At 33.2% G+C, this 21,746-nt stretch overlaps 2 protein-coding genes and 1 long non-coding RNA gene across 7 annotated transcripts; all 3 read left to right on the top strand.

The window, feature by feature from the left end:
* The first annotated feature begins 6,053 nt into the window (after window positions 1-6,053).
* LOC105158603 (uncharacterized) lies at window positions 6,054-10,084 on the top strand. Of its 5 annotated transcripts, none has more exons than XM_011075406.3 (4): window positions 6,055-6,515; window positions 6,639-6,756; window positions 7,640-9,481; window positions 9,643-10,084. In XM_011075406.3, the coding sequence occupies exons 3-4, from the start codon at window positions 7,781-7,783 to the stop codon at window positions 9,820-9,822; spliced, it is 1,881 nt and encodes a 626-aa protein (XP_011073708.1). In that variant the 5' UTR covers window positions 6,055-6,515; window positions 6,639-6,756; window positions 7,640-7,780; the 3' UTR covers window positions 9,823-10,084. The 5 variants fall into 5 exon arrangements, with proteins under 5 accessions (XP_011073711.1, XP_011073708.1, XP_088734407.1 ...); XM_088878281.1 differs by having other exon boundaries at window positions 6,639-6,778; XM_011075409.3 differs by lacking the exon at window positions 6,639-6,756 and having other exon boundaries at window positions 6,054-6,515; window positions 7,647-9,481.
* Window positions 10,085-10,850: 766 nt separating this feature from the next.
* LOC148788807 (uncharacterized) lies at window positions 10,851-13,132 on the top strand. The gene is made up of 2 exons (XR_016064469.1): window positions 10,851-12,313; window positions 12,440-13,132. It is a non-coding gene; the product is annotated as an uncharacterized LOC148788807 (long non-coding RNA).
* A 1,287-nt stretch (window positions 13,133-14,419) lies between these two features.
* LSP1 (Eukaryotic initiation factor 4E protein) lies at window positions 14,420-21,051 on the top strand. Its single transcript, XM_011075402.3, has 5 exons — window positions 14,420-14,743; window positions 19,194-19,362; window positions 19,512-19,637; window positions 20,497-20,562; window positions 20,643-21,051. Exons 1-5 carry the CDS (start codon window positions 14,550-14,552, stop codon window positions 20,688-20,690), a joined length of 603 nt encoding a protein of 200 aa, XP_011073704.1. The 5' UTR covers window positions 14,420-14,549; the 3' UTR covers window positions 20,691-21,051.
* Window positions 21,052-21,746: the final 695 nt, after the last annotated feature.

Here is a 21,746-nt window from a genome sequence, read left to right as displayed (position 1 = left end):
TGAAGTCCCATGTGAGATAATTTTAGTACACTAAAAAGAAAAATATGCGTAGTTTAGCGACAAGAAAGATATATTAAGTGACAATTTTAATACTATTATTAATTATATATATTTATATTTAGTATGTGAACAACAGACTCAAATTAAACGTGATGGGCATGTGTTTTTTTCGACAACTATTATGAATAATCGAATTTGTAATAAATTAAAAAGTTATAGAACTTATTTGGTATCCTAGAAAAATAAAGTACTAAAACATCAAACACAACAAATACAGGAAAAAAATTATATTTTAATATTAGATTTTGTACTGATGTTTTATTATGTACTTTAAAAAAATAATATTAATGATAAAATATTATATAATATTTTAAAATCATCACTATATAAATATATATTTATCTATGCATATGTAGTTATAGCAGTTTTTGTTTGCTAGAATATAATTTTAAAAAAATTAGCAGAGACGAGAGTTTTGTTTCAATTTTCCTGATTAGGGATTACTCACTGTTAAAAATTATTTATTGCCACGGGTTGTTTGCGAACAGAAAAGTTCCGTCCCAATTAGTGATGGAATTTGAGACGGACTTGGGACAGATGATGCTACTAGTATCAAAAATTCAATTTTTCGACAAATATATCATTGCAAAAGTCATTGTAGAGTCAGTCTTATTGATGACATTCAAAAAGTCCGTCTCAATTGGTTTGACATCCATAAATTCCAATGGCATTTTGCGATGGAATATTGCCGTCCTAAATTTGGGACATTATTTGATTCTTGATGGTTTTTAATATTTTCTATATTGTCTATTGTCCCTTTGTAACTCTTTGCAAATTCCATATCAAAATCACGATAAATGTGGCCCGTTGCAAAAGTCCGTCTCAAATACGTCCCAGAGACTAACTGATTTGCGATTTCTAGCAAAGACCATTACACATTCACATGCTCGTCGCAAGAAAACTATTTTTTGATAGTGCATTACATACGCCAGTTATGCAAATATGGATGTTTTCTTCTCAAGCTATATAGCAATAAATATCCCCTTTTGTCCTTTATTACACTTTATCACAAAAAAAGAAAAAAAAAGTGGGAGCTTGTAATTTGGTGTTAGATAATAATTATATAATATTAACTAAATTTTAATTATTATTATGTTTGAATATATTTTAATAAATTATATTTATTTATAGAGTATATTAATTAAATATAAAAAGTTTTTAAGTTATACTATTTATAATAAATAAAATTTAAATTCAAATTTATCATTATAGGTATTTAAAATAAAAAACTAATATTAAAATTTATCAGTATATAAGAAATTAATATGTTTTATTCAATTTTAGATTTTAGAAAAATAATTTAAAAATTAAAATATTATATAATTTTTTTCTTCTGACTTTTTCTTTTGTTCTTCCCCTCCCCTTGCCATCGGCCACCAAAATAACCCGGGAGAGTCATCGTCGCCCAAGGTGGCGCTTTTATTTTGGGCGATCGATCACCCCCTTTTGCAGTTGGGCGACATCGGCCAGAGATCGCAGCCACCACCTTTGTATATATGTACACTATATATATCATATATATAAATAACAAATATATTATATAATTATTTAATAATTTAGACAATTTATTTTTTACCCTGTATGATCTATGGTTGTTAAAATAAAGATATAACGAGTAAAAGACTAAAAACTTTAACACCGTTAAGGGAAACAAACAGTATAAAAAGAGTATATATTATTTTGAAACACACAAGTGGGTTTTTGTCCATTTCATTAACATGGGGATCGAGTTTTTAATTAGTTTTGCATAACACATGTTTTTATGTAATTTACCCTTTTTCAAAAATTGCGACGGATGATTTTTAAAAAATCCATCCCAAACGCCATCACAAAATTATTAGATTTTGAAGAAATAATAAAATATTGAATAAAAATAAAATAAAAAAATGACTACTGAAAAAACAGTGTAAAACCCTGTAGCAAACTCAATTTCTTTAAAAAAAAAAAGCTTAAACATATATTGTAATAAATTCAAACTTACGAACTTTACAATATATTTAATGTTAAAAGTTTGACAGAGTTCATAAAATTATTTCACTAAGAAAAAAATATATTCATATGGGAGAAGATGACAAAATGTATTTTGTAACATAAATTTTTAAATAAATTAAGCAGTGGATTATGATTTTTTTTAAACCTCAATAACGATGAAATATTAAAAATCAAATTCAATCAGAAAAAAAAAACTATGAAAAATTAAGAAATATTAATTTTGAGTGAATGAAAAACCGAATTTATCAGTATTAATGAACCAACAGAAAATTATCAAAAAATATATGTTAATGAAAAATATAAATTGTTAAAAATAATGATTTTACATGATTAATTAAATTAAGAATTTACTGAATAAGATATATATACCAAGAGATTGGTATAAGTTTAGTGACTGAAAAGTATATGATTAAAATGAAAATAAATGGTTAGTGATTAGATAAATACTTTTTTAAAATAAAAGAATAATCCTAAATTTGAATTTGTTTAAAATAATTACAAATTAAATTCGTATCCTAATTTTGATGGTATAATCTAGTAGAGATAAACATAATCTTGAATATCGAATTTTTTACATAAACACAAACTTATTTTTAATTTAAAATATATATATGAGATTTTTTTAATAATAAAAAATTTAAAAATTACCAAAAATTAATATTTGATAAAAAAATAACCTAATTGCGCGGTCAACCACCGTTTCGCTATGTATATATATTTGTGGATTATTTAAATTTTGATGTTGGAAATTTTGAAAATATATTGCCATATATATTGAATTACTGAATTTTGTAGATTATTTGAATTTTTTTAAATTTTGAAAAAAAAAAAATATATATATATATATATATATAAATATATATCGGACATATTTGCAGATTATCTGAATTTTTATGTAGGGAATTTTGAAAATATATTGTTCTATATATTGAATTTCCATTGCACTTAAGAAATCAGTTGGAAATTTGATTTTATAAAATATAAGAAAATATTTTATACCATAATTTAAAACAGTATAAAAATACTATAGTAGTGTGTAATAAAATATAATCTGATATACTATGGAAATTAAGTAAGTTTAGTTAACCTAAAAGAAAAAAGAAAATAAAAATTGTGGAGGAATGAAACTGCGTAGTTGGACTTCTTTTCTATAACTGCATCGATTATGATTATATCATAAATTTTAATTATCAATAATCGATATATGTTAATTATATTAATATCGAATACGTAGAATCAATTCATGAAATTTTTTATTGTGACAACTATTATTTGTTAATTTTACTAGACCGTTACTATAAATGAGTCACTAATTATATTTTTTGATAATTTTGTGCATATTTTTTGGTCTTTTAAATAACAATTTTTATAAAATAATAATAAATATTAAAATCATGAAATTTCTTATTGTGACAAAATAATCAGTCTTGTCATTGAATATATATAATAAGTGACAATATTAAAATTGTCATCTGGTTTTTTATGACTAATGTTCTATTTTCTTGTAGTGAATATTGACGTTTATGGTTGGTGTATGTGTAATAATTTAAAAAATAAGAATAATTTATGTAAACAGACCATATACGAAGAGGTGTAAATATAATTATCCTTAAATTTAATAAGTTTTTGAGGTATATTTTTCGGTCTATGATTTAACTTCTGTATATAATAAAAATAAAAATTTTCTATAACCATTTACCATTTTATAAATAATAGGTAATTTCTAACTTTAATTTTTCTTTTTATTTTTATATCTCCTATAGATGTATAATTTTCTTTTGTAATTAAACCAATATCTTTATAAATTATTACCAAGACCAAATATATATATATGTATTTCTATTTTTATAAAAATATTATAAATCATATAATAATTAAATCAATACCATATTCTAAAAATTTAAATCTCTAACAACATCCCATTATATCTATGTTGCTCTATATATCACATCATCAGCTCATCAAATCTGGTGATGGAAATTTCAATTCCACCAAAAAATAACACCTACAAATTTAATGTTCCGGTCCCTCCAATATAAATAACATATATTATTAACTAAATGCGAAACATAAAATTGTAGGTAATAGTTTTTTTTTTTTTTCTAGTGTTAGTTTTACATATATGTAAGTATACACTTTGTATATAAATATATACGTATTGTATTTACATGAAATATATTTTTTCTTGAAATAAAATAGTATTTATACATATATATAAACTTATATATGTAGAAGTTATGTATATACATTGTTATATGTTATTAATTTTAGTATGAAAAAAATATATAAATATATATTTCAGGTGCCCTTTACTATTTTCCTATTTATTAAGGGTATTATGCATTTATGCGCTTCTGAAAGAACAATTTAGTTTAAGGGATAATTAAACTCTTCTTCTTTGAAATTTGGTATAATTACATATAAATTTTTTGTAATTTGAGAAATTACATCTAATACATCTGAAGTTTGCTTTTATCCAACAAATACGTTCCTCCGTTAGTTAAAATTCACCGAATTTACTTATATTAACAAAAAAATCAATCAATATTTACCTCCGATTGACTTATTACTGATTTATTGCAAATCAAATAAATATTTTTATGATTAAATTACCCGCATACATCTTTACGCGTTAATGCATGTGAGGAGGTATATCTTCACAGTTATAAAAGTAGTTTAGTCAGAATTTTTTTTTTTATTTAACCTGCAATAAGTCGGTAATAAGTCAATCGAGGGTAAATATTCATTTTTCATTCAGATTTTTTGTTAATATCAACGAATTTGGTGAATTTTGACTAACGGAAAGACTTATTTTTTAAACGGAAGCCAACCTTAAAGGTGTTAAATATAATTTTCTAAATCACAAAAAATTTATATGCAATTATAACAGAGTCAAGAAGGAGAGTATAATTATCCCTTAATTTAACGAAATCAGTACGAGATTAGGACAAGAACCAAAAATAAAATAGTTATTTTTCCTTTTCAATTAAAATAGTACTTTTTTGAACCGGCTAAAATAATATTTTGTTTAGTATTTAGTGTTGATTTGTGATAAGATTTAAATTATATTGATTATTTATTAGTGGTTCTAACAGTAAGATTATATTTTTCTTCCATTGTTGGCAGCACACGCATCTTTCAACTATTCTTTGTCTTTGTTTTCATTATCAGTTTGACTTTTGCCTCGAAAATATGTGTTTTAATTTTGTATAAGTTTTCATGTAAAATAAAAATATATTTAAATTAGTTAATAAGGTTGTATCTTATACTAAACTGTGGTGTCAAATTAATACATTTTCAATGAAAATACGTATAAACAAACATGTTTTCAATTTAATTACTGTTTCAAGAACTGAAACTAGAAATAAAAGTGCAAACGACAGGTGTTTGGATGAGGTTAAAAACTTCTCAAAATATTTTATAAGATAATTTTCAAATATTAAAAGTCGTTTGGCCATTTTTTTTAATAAGAACTTGTAAGATCCCAAAATAGGATATTTTGGATCTAATGTTTGCGTTTCAGTTCAGTTTTCACTGGAAAATATGTTTTTCATTGTTGTTTAAGTTTTTATGTGAAATTCATTTCTCATCTATGAAAAGAGATTTTGAAAGTTCATCGACTTTCTAATAAATCCTAATAGAAAGGGATACGATATTGGACGAACGTTAAAATGAGAGAGTATTAATAATTTTTTAAAATAATAAAACTATAATTATAATTAAAACAAATTATAGGGGTCTATGCGTAATTTATCCAATATAGAAGCCAACGAACAATCAACATTTAAGTTTCAAAGAAGAGCCCATCTGCAATTTTTTAATGGTAAGTACAAAAATTAAAAATATTCACATGTTTGAGAAAAATCAGAAAATAATGGCAAAGGGTCCACAGTTTCTTTCTTTGTGGGCTTTCCATTGTTTATTTTTTCATGGCTGATGTGTCTCTGTGTTCATATGCACTCACCTTTTGCCGCTTAGTGGGCATATGACTTCTGTACTTGTCGTGCGCACCAGCTCATATACCTTCCTCTCTCTCTCTCTCTCTCGCTCTTCACTTTCTCTCACATCCTATACACACACGATATGTGGACATTTTCCGTGTTTTTTCCAGTATTATAAAATTCTGAGCTATATCGGTATGTCCGCGGAAATTGGGGGTCAGAGCTTCTGTTGGGCCATGAAAATTCAAGAATTGGCCAAATGTGGGACCTGCCCTGCAAATTTACCAAAGACTAAACGTGGCTTACGCCATTTTTAACCATTAGTGTTAATCCGGATGAGTTCCTCATTTTTCATTTTCCTACAACGTATGCTTACACATATTTGTGTCTGCCCTGAGTTTACTACTTTGGTGTATTTGTGTAGACTGTAGAGCTAGGACTCGGAAACTGTAAAGACAGTTATTTCTAGTTGTGGGTCGAAAAGATTGGAGCGATGGAGCTCTTTCTTCCATGTGAAAGTTGGTAAAGTTTTTCCCTTTTCCAAGCCCATGTTCTTGGTTCCCAATTGACTTTAAGCTAACATTTGGGTGCTTTTTTCTTCATCTTTGTGGTGATTTTTTGTTTTTACTTTGGGGTATGGCTTAGAAATGGATTTTGAGAGTTTCCTTTGATGGGTTTTCGCTATTTTTGGAGGGGGATTTGAGGAAGCTCTGGTTCAAGTGTTGGATTGAAGTGCGGGTTTAGCTGTGTATCCAATTCTTAGGTGAAGAAAATAGTTCATATGGGTGTGTATGATGTGTTGAATTGCTTTGTGATTAAGTTTATACTTATTCTTGGATTTTTCTGCTTTTTTGGTTGTTGGCTTCTGTTTTTTCATATGGTTATTAGTCATCTTCAGGAATTATTTAAGCAAAGATAATTGACCTGATTGGAAAGGTTTAGAACTTTATCCTCTTAGATATCAACTAAAAATTGATAAAAATGTTGGTATTTGTTGGATTCAATCGAAAGGCTTTTGATCTTTTATTCAAGAATATAGAAAGACTTGCTTTAAATATTCCCTAGCTAGCTATAATGTTAATATCATTTGTTTTCGAACATCAAGAGCCTTTATGAGTTTCTGGGATCCAATGAAGGTAGCCAAACTATACACTGAAATACTACCTTCATGGTTATTTTGATATCCAGACTAGATAGTTATTGTTGTTGATTTCGTTGATATTGAAAAATTAGTATATTATTTTCTTGAAGTTGTAAAGAAATTCATGTGAATTCAAACTCTTGGTTCATGATTCTTCTCCTCGTAAGGAATCATACATGCTTAGTATCTACGATCGTTTGCTGTTGTGAAGAATTTTACATTCTCAATGTCGGTGATCTATAATTCATTCAAATCCTTCTTTTCTCAAGTAATATGATTGCAGCACATGAGTGAATCGAAATTCTTCAATTTGTGTTTACTTAAATCCGACGCCGCTATCAGACCCCTTTAGCTGTTTTGACCTAATTCATGCAGATAACCATGTGTCCAAAGATTTCATTTGAGAAATTGTCAGTTGTAGTTGATCACAAATATTTGTTGTTATATAATAGTCTTCTATATAAAACCTGTTTGTTTGCTTCTACTAACATTTGGTTATATTCAGTTTCCAGGTTGCTGTGGTCTAAGAGTTGCACGGGAGAGCTAAGTACTAAGTTTTATACCTTAGTAGATGAGCATAATAGAAGCTGCATGTTATAAGGAACTTTCCACCTACCATTAATGTATTCTTTTCCTGTGGAGCTGGATGATGGAAACCCCAAATAAAAACCCGGGGAAAGATGGTAAAAAACAAGACAATACATTACAGTATCCTATTGAGAGTATCGAATCAAAAGGAGGCAATCTTGTGTCCAAAGGATGCAGAAAGAAGATAGAGCCTAGCAAAACTCTGATATTAAACGCTAGGAGGTCAAGAGCAAGTACATGGTGCAGAGAGTTGTTCCTTAAAAATGTTCATGGTTTGAGTAACAGCATCCCTAAGCATATTACAACTCCTGACGAAAAGTATGTTCTTCGTTGCCTTGAACTGATACGTAATTGTGCATTAAGAGCTGCAGCTTGGAGTTTTACCTCAAAAGTGGGTGTTTTGCCTGAAGATGGGAGTAATTTAGCAGAAATCAAGAATAGAAGTTCGAATAGTATTAGTTTAGCTATTGAACGTCCATTTATTGGGGGAACTGAGGTCATCATGAACACTACTGGTGATTGGACTATTGGCACTGTCTCTCGTAGCCAAAGTATAATCAACATCTTGACGAGCCCGTTGCTTCAACAATTCGGCTCCTTTGACCGTGATGTCAATTTTGGAAGGACAGAATTACTTGATGGAAGCAAACCATCTTATTCTTATTTTGGTGACTCTCCGCAAGAATCGAGCAGCGCCTTATCTCGTACTAAGCTACTAAAGGAGGTAAAATTTCTTGATCATAGATATGCATCGTCACCTGTGCATAAAAGGGACGCTTCTACATCAAGCACAAACTCCAGTTGCTCCGATCAGTCATCTTCTTCTGTGTATGGTACCTCATTTCAAGGAATGTTGCAGTGTACATGGAAGGATGGGCTGCCGCACCATGTTTTCACTGTGGACGATAACCGGGAGGTCTACATGGCCAACTTGTCAAAGGTTGAGTCTTCAGATGATAAAGGTTTGGATTATGTCTACACTTTCCTTGCAAGAAGAAATGGCAAGAAAGAATGTGATATGGACGAGCTTGAGTCGGAAAGTATTGCCAAGATGCGAGTGTCTACTGCAATAACATTCTCATCTAATAATTCAGAAGTTCGTGAGACTCAGTTTATTCTCTCTGTTTCCAGTGACAACCGTATAGGGGAAACACAAACCTCAAATCATGCCCTCAGGAAGAATAACAGATTGACGAGAAAGGTAGTGGATGTTTTCAGGCCAAGTCACTCTTATAAGCAGAGATCTTTGTCGAAACTGGGGGGATCAAGTGCTATTTTTGAAGACACTCCTTGGGACCCGTCTAGAGGTGTGAGTAATAGTTATCTTGATCCACACAATGGCCTTGCAGAAAATAAATGTTCCCCAAATCTTGAGTTGGCTGCCATTATTGTGAAAGACATCTGCAACAATTCTAAGGAGGCTGAACTCGGGGGATGGGGACTGAAGTTTCTTAAAAGACATGGAAATAATACATCTCTAGACTCCTCGATACATCCTGAACGCTCACGAAATACTGGGGAATGTTCAACTAGCATGGACATTTTAATTCCGGCAGGTTTTCATGGTGCACCAAGAACCAGAGTCAGTGGTGGCCCATCAAGCCTTATTGAAAGGTGGACCTCTGGGGGCCACTGCGACTGTGGGGGCTGGGATATCGGTTGCCCTCTAACAATTCTCAACATGACGTCAAGCAACGGGGAATATTCACCCCAGGCCTATAATTCTGGAGAATGCAAGTCCATTGATCTCTTTATGCAGGTCTGCACACTGCCCCTTTCGTTCCTTCCGTTCTATATGCTATAGTTCTTAGTCATAACAAAGTTTCAGCAACCATTTCGATAATTATTCTTTAGCACTTCCAATTGTAAATTTCTGATCATGGCCTATCTTGTTAAAGTGTCAAGGTAACCTTGCCCCAGTTGTTACTTTTACAGGGCTCGAGACGAAATTTACCAATCATGAAAATGGTAAATATTCACGACGGTTTGTACTACATCAATTTCCAATCAACTCTATCAACTTTGCAGTCGTTCGCCATCGCTGCTGCAATTATTCATTCTCGTAGTCCTCTTCTTCGACCCAAAGCGTATAGGAGTTGAGTTGAAGTGACACGACGAGGAATTAGTTTGTATAAATACAGGTAGCAAATGGGAGTTACATCGAATTACATAATTGATGTACATGTTATGATGCTGATTCTTGCATCATGGTAGTGGTTGCTGGTGTTTGCCAAAGTATGCTCTGTTTTGGAGGTTCGTTCTTGCAGTTGTAACTTAAATTTTTCCTCTTCTCATGCCCTGTTATTCAACCAGTCCACCACATAAATATCATGTATATGCAAATAGTTATTTTCTGGGTTTAGTGCATTTTACTCTTTGAGAAATTCATAATTTTTTCAAAAAAAACCTGAGTCATAATAATAATGATAAAAAAAACCCCTTCTGAAAATATGTAGAAAACCCTCCTCGGAGCTGGATTTGTTGTACACGCGCCTGTTGTGCGTAGAGTTTTAATTTTTGGCATCTAAAATGACAAAAATACTTTTATTTATTGATCGTTAGATAAACTTAATATGAATCAATGGTTTATATTTAAGTAATACAAATTAAAGGTCCGGAATTGTCAAATTAGTCTAACGATTTAATAACCTAACAAATTTATGGTCTATAGTTTTGTTTTAACAAAATGTGCGGTCGAGATATCTATTCATACATTAGTTTTATTTCATATAAAATAATATATATGTATATACGTATATATGGGTTAATTACATTTTATCATTTCAACTATAATCGTTTTTATATTTTGGCATTAAAATTTTTTTTTGTATCAATTTACCAGCTCAAGTTTACGAAATTTTGTATTTTGCCATTTATAACTATTTTTTCATCAAGTTTTTAATAATAATAATAAAAAACACATCACATGCAATGCATATATGATATTTAAAGGTATGTGATGTGATATTTTTCACATACGACAAAAAAATCAGCAAAATGAAATTGTATATGCTAAGTGCAAATTTCGTAAATATGTTATGTAAGTTGACACAAAGAAAAGTTTAGATGCCAAAATGTAAAAACAGACATCGTTCGGATGACAAAATGCAATTTACTCTCTCTCTCTCTCTCTCTCTCTCTCTCTCTATATATATATATATATATATATATATACGGTAAATGTTGTATTTGGCCCCTTAAATTTTTGTTTAAAATCACTTTAGTCCCTCAAGTTCGTTTATTGACTTTAGCATCCCTAAATTTTAATTTTTGTCCCAATTTGATCCCTCTAACCATTTTTCAGCAAAAATGTGGCCGGTACTTGTTGGAGGGTAAAATGGTATTTAAATTTAATTTTATCACTTTAGTCACTTAAATTTATAAAATTATCAAAGTAGTCCTTTTTTAGAAAGGAAACCATTTTTTTTATATTGTTATATGACGTGATGTTATTATCTTGTATGAAAAATAAAAATTTTGAACTCTTGTGAACGTAATATTAACATATTGCTTAACTTAATATAAAATAGTCTCTTTTTTTTTTTCATTTGCAAAATGACAAAAAAATATCAAAAGTATAAATAAATTTATTAAACTTATCTAATCTAAAAATATTTTTAAAAAATCTATTGAGTTAGCTAGTCCCCAAATCTTTCAGTATGCTAGCCGAATTCTTCATATCTTAGGAGAGACCCCATCTGCTACCCAATTTCATTCATCTAAAGAGAGCCAGTGTAGGGCTATTCTATTTCACCTCTAAGAGGGATGCCCAGTTTCTTCATTCTACACTATGAAAGAGTGGAAACGCCACTACTTTTTTGTTTATTCTTCCACTCCTTGGTGTTTTTCGACTGTGTGGATCACTGCACCCCCTGAGCTTCCTAGTTATTCTGTTTGTACTCGCTCGACTACCTTCCAGCTCTTGTTGGATCACTTAAATACTTCCCACTTGGATCATCACAAGCTAGTTCATCCAGCCCTTCTTCATAATTTTGAGCTAAGTTCTAAAGATGCTAACATGGATGGTGCGACTGGTATAATTTTCGCGTTCTTCATATTGTAATTCGTCCTCCCTGTCTGGCTAGTTTGTGTAACCTATTAGTATATCTGTTTTGTTGTAATCAATATGTTCAACCAGTTGCTTCAAGACAAGGTCATTAAAGAGGAGAAATCCCCTAGTTCAAGTTGCTATACCAGCATTCTTTGCTAAAGAATCCGCCCTCCGGCTAGTTCATGGGGGATCCAAAGTGTAAATGACAAGCAGACCCGATCCCCACTCCACCAAGCAGAGTAAGGGGTCAAGTAGCTCTCTAGCTCTTTTAGCTCCTCATGTTGTTATACGAGCTGGAACTCCCAAACCCATTGAGGAAAAAACTACAAAGAAAAAACAAGTTACAGGTAGGTCAGGTTGCTCTCTAGCTCCTTGTGTCCTTACACGAGTTGGAACTCCCAAATTCAATGAGGAAAAACTACAAAGAAAAAGTAAGCTACAGAGGAGGACAACTCCTTGTTGCAAGAGGAAGGTGATAGCAGCCGGGCAACAGAGTTTCTGAAGAGAGCCCCCTCGCTCTTGGATAGGACCTACATTGATGTATTTCCTTGTCTCTAGATCTTGAGCTTATTTGCTTCTCATCTTAGCAAACTAAGTAACATTTATAGTTTTTCAAAATGTAATTATAGATGACAAACTGAGTGGCTAACCTATTTAAATGTTCAGGTTACCGTACTAACTGGTGGCTTGCTTGACTGGTTGGTGTAATGAGGACCAGCAACGGAAGAGGCAAAGAAGAAAGTTGAGGAGTTGGAGAGAACAACCTAGGAGAAGGATCAGGCACATAAAGCAAAGCTTTCCCACTTGCAATATGAGATTAACAACCTCCATAAGCGCTTGGAACAAGTTGTTTTGAAGCAGAACGAGATTATCTGTGATTATGCCTCGTCTGAGGAGGGAGAAAGTGTTGGATGGCATGTGGTCCAACAGGTTGGAGGGGTTCAAGAAGTCTTTGGAGTTCCAAAGCTTGCTAGCTCACAGTGCTCTGAAGTACTACTATCATGTACACCCTCCAGTTTGTTGAGGTCGACTATTCTCCTTCTAACACTCCTACTTCTTTCCTGGATATCCATGCTGGGCTGGCTAATTCCCTTAAGCCGGATGAGGAGATCCCTTGCAAGTTGTCAGAGATCATTCTACAAGCTGGGCAGGAGGAAAGAATTCCAAGGAGGCCTTCCCCTCATGATGGAGCCCCTAACTAATGCTAATGAGAGTGCACCCCCTCCTGCTGACACGTAATTTATTTTTTCTGCACAAATGAAAAATTTTATGTTTTGGGTACCTCCTAAGTGAGGCTTTGGAAATGAAGATATGGGCTTGAATTGGTTTTTTTGCTGGCACTAGATGCCATGAATTCAATCCTCTCTTCCCCATTCTGTGCTATTTATGATATGCAATTTGCTTGATTATTTGCTGTTGACTTTTAACATACTTCTTTTCCTGTAAGCTGTTAGAGATGGATGTACAAATATATTTGTTTTTCCAGCAAGCTGAAATAGAATATTGGGTTTAACCTAGTGCTTGCAACATACTTGCATGGTTATTTCTACCTGTGGTCAGTGATATAAATGGAGGGGAAAATCTTGACTTTTGTTATAGATAGCAATTGTAAATGATAAAAACTAACATCTTCTTAAGTAAAGAGTGAGTAATTTTGTAAGGTGGTAGCCTCGTTTCTTCCTATTGATAGGATAACTTGGCCCGGTACGCTTTAGAGTTTTCTAACTTAGGATCAAAGCATAATAGTCAATGCGTAGAAGAGATAGACCTGTTGCATTATGAAATAAGCAAGTACAGGAATACTAGGAGATACGAGAGTACTTAACATAACAAGTGAATGCATGCTAACCATAAAATGGTCAAGCAAATATGCCTGCTAGAGGCAACTTTATTGTGACTCATAGCCAATGAAATGAGCAAGAATGCACCAGCAGGAGGCGACTTATCATGGTTCACAGTCGATACAGAAAAATGAATGAGAGTATGTGCTTCGATCGAGGGCTGCTTATTAGGGCTCGAAACCAGCAAGTATGCATGCACCAACTGAGGGCGACTTGTTATTGCTCGAAGCCAGCAAATGTGCATGCGCTAGTAGAGGGCAACTTATTAGAACTCGAAGCCAGCAAGTATGCGTGCGACAGTAGAAGGCAGTTTATTAGGGTAGAAGGATTATTGACTTGTCATCAACATAAAGTATAGTAGTGAGAAACAATAATCTTTCTTATTCTGGCTGGTTCTATGACTTATTCCATTTGCACTTGTAATATTTTTTTTTACGAATTTAGTACTGAGTATCTCACATTTGGTCTTATTTTCACACTTTTAGACATGTATCAATAATTTTGGTCCTAACGACTCACAATTATAAGATAAAAAATGAGATTTATTAATGCGAAGAGGAGACCAAAATTGTCAATACATGACTAAATTTATCAAAAAAAGACCAAATATAAGATGTTTAGAATTAAATTCATAAAAAAATAACTAAATATATAAATAAAGTAAGCTATAGAACTAAAAGTACTAACGACCTAAAGTTATAAGACTAAAAATATAATTTTGCCTTTCTTTTCTAACTTTACCAAACCCTCCGAACCCATTTCATGAACAAGGGGAGCTTCATCAACCCAACTCCAGTTAGGTGCCTACTCAACTCTAACCCTAGTCAGGCCAGCACTCCCCCTAAAAGCCCCAGGCAAATCTCTCTCTCTCTCTCTCTCCACCTCCTTTGTTTCCCTCTCTAAAACCCCTTTTCTCGGAACTTTGATTTGGTTGAATGGCTAGTGAAGTGGCGGCTGCTGCATCAGAGGTTCCAGCGGGAGTGCCGGCAACGGCGGAGAAGCAGCCGCACAAGCTGGAGAGGAAGTGGACGTTTTGGTTCGACAATCAGTCGAAACCGAAACAGGGCGCAGCGTGGGGCACTTCTCTTCGCAAGGTCTATACTTTCGACACCGTCGAAGAATTTTGGTGGTACGTAATGAGAAATAACACGAAATGATTGGTTTTGTAAACAGTTTGGCTTTACTTAAATTGACGGTTTGCTTGTTGAATCGATTTTTGCTTTTTGAAGGGAAGAGCCCGTCTCAAGTGTCTTTCTCTTTTTGTAATTCTATGATCTGGGGTTTCTGTTTGCTTTCTTGTACCTGACTTTCCTCTTCTTCGTCCTTCTCTCTTTTGCCCCCATTGTATGTATTAGCGGCTTCTGGTTCTAATTTCGTTGTCCGATTTAATATTCTTATTTGTTGGTATTGAAATCGTTACAGATATCGTGTCTGGTGGCATACATTAAGTTAGTTAAGATACAAATCAAGGGTAGACATATATCAGATGAGAAAACGAATTAGAACTGGGCCGACCAGTAAGGTAGTCAGGGTGGGTTATGGTGACTGCTAATTGTTGGAAGATGGATATGATTTCAACAGATAGATAGATTAAGAAATGAGCATGTTTCTGAATTGTATAAGTGGGGTAGAAGTGACAGATTCTGTGGATTGATATTATTGGCATGGAGGTGCTTGATGTAACCGCAGTCAGGAGGATAGCTGATTACAGATCAGCATGGGATAAGAGTATTCTAAATTGAGATTTTGAATATTAGAATTTGTGACTATTAGTTTATACTTGAAAGAAGTTGTTAGAAGAAAATAGTGATCATATAATCCTGGTCAACTGGATTGTTGCAAGGCTACAAGTTGGAACACATTGATTCTACTTGTTCCTGTCCTTCGCTTCAGGGCCTGTTCCCTTGGTGCGTTCAGGTACTCCATACTGTCGGGCAGCGAAATCATCATACCAGAGTGTTTTGAGAAGAATGATTATGGTCATACCTGTCTTTTCTCCAACTGGTTGGTATAAAAGAAGAGATTAGCCAATGCTTTGGGCAGTTGGGTGGGAAAGCATTTTTCCTGACTGACTCTATCTGCCTTCTCATACTTGCATAGCGTGCCTCGATTCCTTTGAGTGAGATAGATTTCACTCAATGATTGCCTTTGGTTCTGAACTCCATATGAGGAAGGAGGATAATTCTTTTATTGAGATGGCTGAGCATGGCATTTCAGGTTCTGTGTGAGACTTCATTCTCTTCTCTTTGTAGTTTTTCCAGCTTAGGAGTCCAAGCTGAGATCAAATCATTTCGTGCAGAATCATTAGTGAGATACAATTCATTCATTGGTAGGATACATTTTCCTGTGATTGCGTTTCCTACCAAAAAGCTAACTCGACAAAATCTGGGTATAGAGTAGACGTGTACCTTCATGATATTTTTTGCGTTCTATATGCATTGATCCGGCTGAAGATAACCTATCTTGAGCACAGAGTACTGGTGTCATTACTAATCAAGAGATGTTTATTTTCTTGATAACACTACTGGGTAAGGTTTTGTACGGTCAGATTGCATAATCCTTCATAGGAGCAGTGCTCATTCATTGGCAGTTGGAGTGTGCTTTAAGTCTGTCTCTTTCCTTGGTACCCAAAAGTGAAAAGGGGGTTTCTACAAATTGTTTCCCCTCCTATGGTGCTCCTTAAAATCAAATCCCTCAATAAAGTGAGACTTAACCTGGACATTGTAAGAACACAAGGGGGGGGGGGGGGGGCTACGCATAAGCCAACATGGACAAGGGATTTAAAGATTTGGATTTCACTCTCATCAATGCAGTATTGCAGTTGAAAGAGTATTTTAGCGATTTTATAGTCATAACTCATAGAGAAATGCTTTTTAAGATTTGATCCTATGTGCAAAATAAACTCTTAGATTGTACAGATAAAATAAGTATTAAGAGTGTTTGTGATGTTTTTAGTTACTTAGTGATGGTAATCATGCCATTTACATGTCAAATTAAAGGACTGTTTGAACACTTGAAAAAGAATCGAAGTCTCACTTTATTTTGTTGAAGAATGTTGCAATCTCCTGAACTCTAATTCCCATATTAACGTAGGCTAAATACTGCCAAACATCTCAAAGTCGGGTAAAAAACTTTAGATGTTTAGGTTAGAAGAACACCTTTGTATTTGTAATTGTACAATGTCTTCTGCTCTATTAGTATAATGCCACTTAATGTTTATTGCTTCCAAAATTAAGTATGATATCATTATTTCTTTCTTTTACTTGGTCTTAGGAATCTATCTGCTCATCTGTTTGGATGGGCATTGCCTTAATTGTAGTTGAAGCAGAGCAGGTCGCTTATCCAAACTTTGGCTAAGAGGAAGAATGAAATTGGTTTTGGTGACTTTTATTATTAGTTAGGATTCTTAAAATACAAATTCCATCTTTGTTAAACCACAACCAATTTCCCAAAAACTTGTACTATGTTTGGATTCATGTTTTCGCATGTTTTGAGACAAGATAAAATATACCCAATATTTGTTTTTATGTTTTTACACCTTATGTGTGTGTTTTTTTGTTTTTCAACTTTCTATATATAATATATATATACACACTTATATATAAAATGTAAAATAGACATGATTTGACAATAAACAGTGATTTTTGTCTTCAAAAAATACAACATTAAACATATAACATATTATATATACATATTTAATACAAAAATATATATAAAAGAGATATGATTTGACAATGAACAACAGTGATTTTTGTCTCCAAATCCCAATATCAAACATACACCACTTATTTTAAAATATTTTAAATTACCTCAAAACACAAATTCAAACATACACTTATCTTTATTTTTCTCTCTCTATCTCCAAAACACAAAACAAAACACTCAAAACACAAATCCAAACAGTATGTTGATGTTTTAGGCTCACAACTAATCACTGAGGTTTTGGTAGCATAGTTGCGTGACATGCACAACCAGCTCGTCACTTGTAGTAGCTGTTAGGTATAGTACTTAAGCCTTAGGCAGCACTCAGTTCATTTGTTGAAGGTGTTGGGAGGTCTCAACCCCATACTTTTTCATGAGAAGATCACCTGATATAAGTTCTTGGAAAAGATGCATTCTAGCAGAAAGTGCTTCATTTTTCCTTTCTTGTTTGCTTTTTTTTTTTTCCCTGGAAAAAATATAATAAACATTAATAGGTCCAATTGAAAATTTAGCTGAAAATAGGAGTTCACAGGCTTCATATAGTTCTAGGTGTGCGACATATGTGGTCCTAACTACAAGACATTTCTTTTGTTATGTGAAGGTTGCATTAATCTTTATTTGTTAGCAAAGGCTTGAAATATGATGACTTAAAATCTTTCTGGTTATTGTTTCTTGTTTAGGTTTGTTATAGGAAGTTTGGAATATTCAAGGGACTAAGTGACAGTGGGACAAAGTCTTGTGAGACTGGTCATTTTTTGAAATTGGTTGTACTTTTGTACATTGTCTTTAATGAAATCTCCATGTCCCGTGTTGTTCTCGCAACTCATTCAACTCATACTTAATATTTATGTTCATCCTAAGATTTTCTCCTAATGTCAGAATTGTAAAGCACTAAACCTTTACCACCTATTAAATCGCTCATTAATCTAAGACTAGTGGCAGATTACTGCAGAAGTGTGACATATATTAGGATAATTACCTTCACCGTTTCTGGAAAAATGATGAAAAGTTTGTATATGTCGTATGGTGTGTGATTCTTTTAACTCTGGTCCAGATGCCCCAGTTCAGTTTCATAAGCCTGTAGGGTATCTTGAGAATCATGATGATGCAAGTATGATTTCAAAGACTGAGAGTAGTAAGGTGCATGGACAATTGCGCAAGAATGAAGCCTAGTCAAGTTGAACCAAAAATGTTGTTGCCATGAAGAATTGCGCAAGAATGAAGCCTAGTCAAGTTGAACCAAAAATGTTATTGCTAAAGCTTGGTTTGAATATCCTATTAAGTTTAATTATGCTTGAGCATGTTTGATTATGTTAGGGCTCGAATGAACTTTTATCGAGCAACTGTAGTCAAAAGTACCGAATGATGAAAGATCTTGAAGCTCGGTTTGGTAGCTAGGTTTGTTTTTCAGCCTTTGTTGCATGCCAATTTCATGTTTTGCCTTTATAATAGGTGCAAATCCATGTGCTTCATCTGGTTCTTGAAAAACTGAAACTAAGTGGTGAAGTGAAGCACACTGATGAACCTACATGCTTGTCTTGTTGAAGAGGACCTCTCCACGGGAAAGCCAGTTTTAAGATATTAAAGAAATCTGGTGTACTGGAGTGTGATGGGGTTGGCTGTTTCACATGATCTTCAAAGAATATATCCTATTAGCCAGCAATATAAGTTTCAAAGTGTAATTGAAAATGAGGTTGCAACAAAGTAAATATCCTGTGAAAGAGCTCTTTATTCCTGAATTACAGTGTGGTTGTGTAGGTTTTAAGACTTCAAGTCAAATAAAGGATACAATTTATTGCACGTTTCTTATTAGAACTATGTCGACTTATCATAAATAATGTAGTATATGTGAAGTGAAGTGGTCATTTCTGTTGCAGTTTATATGACCAGATATTCAGACCCAGCAAATTCCCAGCAAATGCTGACTTTCACTTATTCAGAGCTGGAGTCGAGCCCAAATGGGAAGACCCTGAGTGCACGAATGGGGGCAAGTGGACTGTTACTAGCAGTAAAAAGGCTAATCTTGACACCATGTGGCTTGAAACTGTAAGAAAACCTTATCGTTCACTCTTGGCCACTAAGTCTCTGATGCTTTGCTCCATGAAACATGGGATGTTTTGATAGATGAATATATGGGACTTTCCTTTTTTCCCTGGTTGCTAAGTAATGTTGGCTGGTATGTTCTTATTGTTTAGTTAATGGCTCTAATTGGGGAGCAGTTTGACGAGGCCGATGAGATCTGTGGAGTGGTGGCCAGCGTGCGCCAAAGGCAAGACAAACTCTCATTATGGACCAAGACTGCAGCCAATGAAGCAGCTCAGGTATTTTTTTATGTAATGGCTACAAATCTAACCATTTCCTGGTTTTGATTTATGATGCCTGGGTTGAACATAATGCCATCAGCTCAATTGTTAATATTGCCAACCGTTCAGTTCTCAATGTTGTTTGGAGCTATTTGCTCTTGACATATTCTGGCTTATCTTGTCCTATCAATTATTTGAAATGAAACCCTGTCGAAAATATTAAATTTAAACGTGAAAGCATCTTTCTTCTCTGCATCTATTTTAGTTCCTAGTAAAATGCAGCAGAAGACCTGATGAGAAAAATAACTAAGCTTAGCTCATTTAAACATTAATATGTAGAGGTGGTCTGCATATGTCAGTTAGAGAACAGAGAGCAACTGTATTTCATTGCAGTAGGATGTCCCAAATTTCATCTAACATCGCTTTGTGTTAAATAACAATGTTCTCCAGATATATGCTATTTTGATGAAAGGACTTAGGATCTAATGTCAAAAGTTTGAGGAAAGGATCTGGGATTTGATCAAAGGGTTCAGTTCAAGAAAAGGCACAACTATCTATCAAAAGTAACCATATACATTAACTGCTTCGGAGGAGAAGAAACCATGTTGTCTGAAAAATGCTAGTGTTAAAAGACCGTTAAACAACAGCCACTTTTTGCTCGATGTGAGACATTGAAGATTAAGGTTCAAAATTTTGGCTGTTGCAGATGACTCCATCAAAAGGAAATAGCAACACCACCTTTCGCCTCCACTCCCATGCAAAGAAGTCTTAGGCTCCTGGATTTCTATTTGTTTTTACTATATTTTTAGCAGTCAGAGCTTACGTGATAATGAGCCTTTTTGAAATTAATTAATTTAATCCAATGTTTGGAATGCAGATGGGCATTGGGAGGAAGTGGAAGGAGATCATTGATGTCACTGATAAGATCTCTTACAGCTTCCATGTACGCTTTTCTTTTGCTATTCCTAATGTCTTAGGCTCTTCTTTGCCTTCTTATATTATTGTCTTCCTGGATTGTTACAGGATGATTCCAGAAGGGAAAGATCGGCGAAAAGTCGATACAATGTGTGAGGATCCTAGAGTACATTGCTGAGCATGTCAGTTCCTGAACTTGATAAACTGGAAAGCAAACTACGCAGCATGCTCTTTTTTCTTACAAGCTAGTCACTAGTATGTCTGTCGCATGTATCCATGGTTGCTGTCATATTTTTTAACTGAGTTCTGTAGTTTGGTTTGTTTAAGGTGCTTATAGGTCATTTACTCTTCTCAATTTTAAAAAGATTTTTTGATTCTCATACTACTACATAGCTTCTCATCTCCTGTACTGTGTTTGAGAACTTTTCTCCTGCTGTACTACAAAGCCAACTTCATACTTTTCCATTGCTTTCCTAATTTAAATTCAATGCCAATTCTGTTGGTTTGTTTTGCATTATTGTCAAATCTTGATTTGTTTAGGAATTCTGATACTTCGACGAAGATCTAGCAAGTGTTTGCGACAGTTCATGTAGAAGCACTTGGAGCTTTCGAATCAGGGAGGTGTTTGTAGTATTATCTGCATTCGAGGTTGGAATAAGCTGTAAAAGAGTTTGTAAGAAAGTTGGGATCGCTTGACAACAACAAAAAAAATCTTAAAATAAGTTGAAGTTGGAGTATTTTGGGTAAAAGTAAAATATGTCAGCTCTGCGGTTGTAAAAGTTGGTTCGGTTTTTAGTTTAAGTGAGCTTAATTTAATTACTTCTAAAGTATAAATTGTAAAATGCAAGATATGAGTTGCAAATGAAAGACACTTATTTTCAGAAAAAAAAAAAAAGAAAAACTAAGCACTTAAATTAATTGATTACAAATAGTGGTGGCAATTGAATTTGGACTTGGTATGTGTAATTTTTTAAAAAGCAACGATTGTAAATAATTTTGACATTTTTGGTGGTGTATGTGTAATTATCAAAGCGACATGGGTGATTTCTATAAACAAGCCATAGGTTACAGGGTAGAAATATAATTATATCAACATAAGAATTAGTTATAAGAATCGAATTCTATCGAAGCAAAAAAAAGTATTTTTAATATTGGATCTTTTATATATTATATTTTACTTTTGTTATAATAATATGTTCTAATACAAAATCA

The sequence above is a fragment of the Sesamum indicum genome, linkage group LG3, assembly GCF_026168435.1.
Source record: "Sesamum indicum cultivar Baizhima isolate 11 linkage group LG3, ASM2616843v1, whole genome shotgun sequence".
Taxonomy (NCBI): domain Eukaryota; kingdom Viridiplantae; phylum Streptophyta; class Magnoliopsida; order Lamiales; family Pedaliaceae; genus Sesamum; species Sesamum indicum.
Note: the sequence above shows the minus strand (reverse complement) of the source record. Positions and strands in the feature narration are given on the sequence as shown.